This window comes from Arabidopsis lyrata, assembly GCF_000004255.2.
Source record: "Arabidopsis lyrata subsp. lyrata unplaced genomic scaffold ARALYscaffold_4, whole genome shotgun sequence".
Lineage (NCBI taxonomy): Eukaryota > Viridiplantae > Streptophyta > Magnoliopsida > Brassicales > Brassicaceae > Arabidopsis > Arabidopsis lyrata.
The window spans coordinates 4388633-4391478 of record NW_003302552.1 but is presented as its reverse complement, the minus strand read 5'-3'; the positions used below and the strand labels follow the sequence as shown (position 1 = coordinate 4391478).

Below are 2846 nucleotides of genomic sequence, written 5' to 3'. Positions count from 1 at the left end.
CTCATGATCCATTTCAGGCTCATCATCATCTTCTACGCCTCAGAATCTTCTTCATTTTCGACGCCGCCCTTTAACTCGACCTTTATCAACATTAGCAGCCTCTGCTGCGCCTACAGTAGCTTCATCAACATTAGCAGCCTCTGATGCGCCTATAGTAGCTTCATCAACATTAGCAGCCTCTACTTCTGCTTCGTGAGCTTCTCTGATTACAGCCTCCGCTTCGTGAGCTTCTCCGGCTTCAACCTCTGCTTCGTGAGCTTCTCCGGCTTCAACCTCTGCTTCATGAGCTTCTCCGGCTTCAACCTCTACCTCACCTTCCATTGGTGACCCAATCCTCGATATAACGTTGTTGAGTCTTACTAATGGCAATCGTGAAAACAAAATACGCAATCTTCAAGCTCGATTATAGGGTTTTTCGTTTTGGAGAAATTAGGGTTTGTTTTGATTTGGGGATTTTAGAGATTGGGGATTTTTCGTCTAAGTATAAAACGACTGTGTTTTTTTATCACTAACAGAGAAACGTTAACGGGTGTAAACAGACGTTAATGGGTCTGTTATCGGATTTAGTGACGTGTGTAAATGGGCCTGGTCAACGCAATCCAATTGGTCATTTGTTTGGTCAACGAAAAGTTTGTGTTTAAAATGGCCTTATCAGAAGTTGACGTATTGAATGACCACTTTTTGAAAGTTAGGGGATAAAACGACATTTTTCCCTTATGTCGTTATACAATTACGCAATATTACCAAAAAAACATTTTTTTACCATCATATATTAAAATATGAGTTTTGCACCCACAAAAAAATAAAAGCCATTGGTTGACGACAAAATTAATCGGCCAAAATTACATCCATCTGTTTTCTTTCAGTCTCTCACTCCCTATCTCCAGCTCTCGTTGGAGCTTCCTTCCCTCATTTGCAATCGAAATCGTAGGTTTACCACTTAAGCAATATTTCCTGGTGAGTTTCAATCTGCTGAATCTCAAAACCCTAATTCTGTTCTTAGATTTTTGGTTCAACGGTTTTTATTGGATCATTGATATATAATATAGTTAGCATAATGAATAATAATGGAGATTGTGAATACACCTGTGAGATTGGAAACTTCATTTGTTGTTTCGTCTATTTGTGTCCATTGACGCGTCTTTAATTGAATCGTCACAGATAAATTTCGAAGATCTCTTCATCATAAAAGCATTTTTTTTATTTCTAATTGTTCTATTCCTTATATCGATTTGAATGTTTGAATATGTGTGGAATCGATTAGTGCTCTTACATTTCATACTTCTTTCGGACAAACCTTGTTTATCTTTAATTGTTAATCTGTATGGAATCGTAGAACAATTTAGGTATACACTTATCATAATTTGTAGATGTGGCAAGTATAAAACTTTTGCTTGAATAATTAGCATTCTAAATTATAATTTGCAATCTAATTATAATAGGTGTTTATGTTACAGTACAACGCGAGAATGGCCAAGAAGGCGATGGAGAAAGGATTTAAGCTGATTCTTGGTTCTCAGTCGATGGCAAGAAAGCAGATTCTGGCTGAAATGGGCTATGATTTCACTATTGTGACTGCAGACATTGATGAGAAAGCTATTAGGAAAGAGAAGCCTGAAGATTTGGTTGTGGCTATTGCTGAAGCCAAAGCAAATGAGATTATATTGAAATTGGGAGGTGAAAGTCAGTTTGCACAAGATTGTCAACCAACTCTATTGATTACTTCAGACACTGTTGTTGTGTACAAAGGTGTCATCAGAGAAAAACCAACCAGTAAAGAAGAAGCTCGCGAGTTTATCAAAGGCTATTCCGGGTCACATGGGGGCGTTGTGGGATCTGTTCTTGTGAGAAACTTGAAAACTGGAGTTAGAAGAGGAGGATGGGACAAAGCAGAGGTTTATTTCCATGAGATACCAGAACATGTCATCGACGATCTTATTGATGATTCAATAACTTTCAAGGTTGCTGGAGGTTTAATGCTTGAGCATCCCCTCATTTCACCTTTTATCGATTCCGTGGTGGGAGGCGTTGATACAGTCATGGGACTTCCTAAAGAACTTACTGAAAAATTCATTAACGATGTTTTGTAGCTCAAGAGGCTTTTGATTATGTCGGAAGGATTAGATTAATACTTTTGTTTATCTAATGAATCATTTATATTGTAAGTGGGTAAAGTTAGGATTTTACCTACTTGTAATCATTTGAAATGTGTCAAAATTTAAGACCGCAAAAGAGCTTCTCGTAGATAAAAAGTAGGGAAAAACCCATTTGATGGGTTCTCTCCTTCTGTCGGTAACAATTTTTTTGTTATGAATTCAACTGTTGTTATGTGTCTAGTGCTTTTAACAAAAAGGTTCATGTGATCTTGGAGGTTCCTTCTGGAGAAAATCTTACGTATTTGGTGATGAGAATTTCATCGAAATGGAAAACAGAGGTGTTTCTAGTTATCTTAGGTTACAATAAAAACAAGGTAAATAAATCAGGACATCAGTATCATATATGCAATGATATCAGAAAGACTCCATTCACAAGTGTGTAAGCTTCATACTTCGAAGTTAGTGACTGTTAGGTTAGGTGGTTGAACTCTTGATTGGCTTGCGATATTTTCAGTTTATGTTTGTTAAAGAGTGACGATATTCGAGATAGATATTTTCTGTTATGTATTGAATCAATCAGGAGCACCAAATTGCAACGCTAGTCTTTCTGAAAATTTATTAGAAATTTTTTATAAAACAATTTACTAAAAGGGTGTTATTCAATCATGAATCAATACAATAATAACACTAAGGATCTCTCTAAGCCTGATATATCAGCATTTTGGGCCCTTTTCAGGTTGACACCTCATT

The 2846-nt window shown here is 36.7% G+C and overlaps 1 protein-coding gene across 2 annotated transcripts; it reads left to right on the top strand.

Annotated features, from left to right (window-relative positions):
* Nucleotides 1-805: 805 nt before the first annotated feature.
* On the top strand, nt 806-2296 carry LOC9314926 (maf-like protein DDB_G0281937). 2 transcript variants are annotated; one of them, XM_021030189.1, is made up of 3 exons: nt 806-957; nt 1458-1943; nt 2068-2296. In XM_021030189.1, exons 2-3 carry the CDS (start codon nt 1470-1472, stop codon nt 2104-2106), a joined length of 513 nt encoding a protein of 170 aa, XP_020885848.1. In that variant the 5' UTR covers nt 806-957; nt 1458-1469; the 3' UTR covers nt 2107-2296. The 2 variants fall into 2 exon arrangements, with proteins under 2 accessions (XP_020885848.1, XP_002880683.1); XM_002880637.2 differs by having other exon boundaries at nt 809-957; nt 1458-2296.
* The last annotated feature ends 550 nt before the right edge of the window (nt 2297-2846 follow it).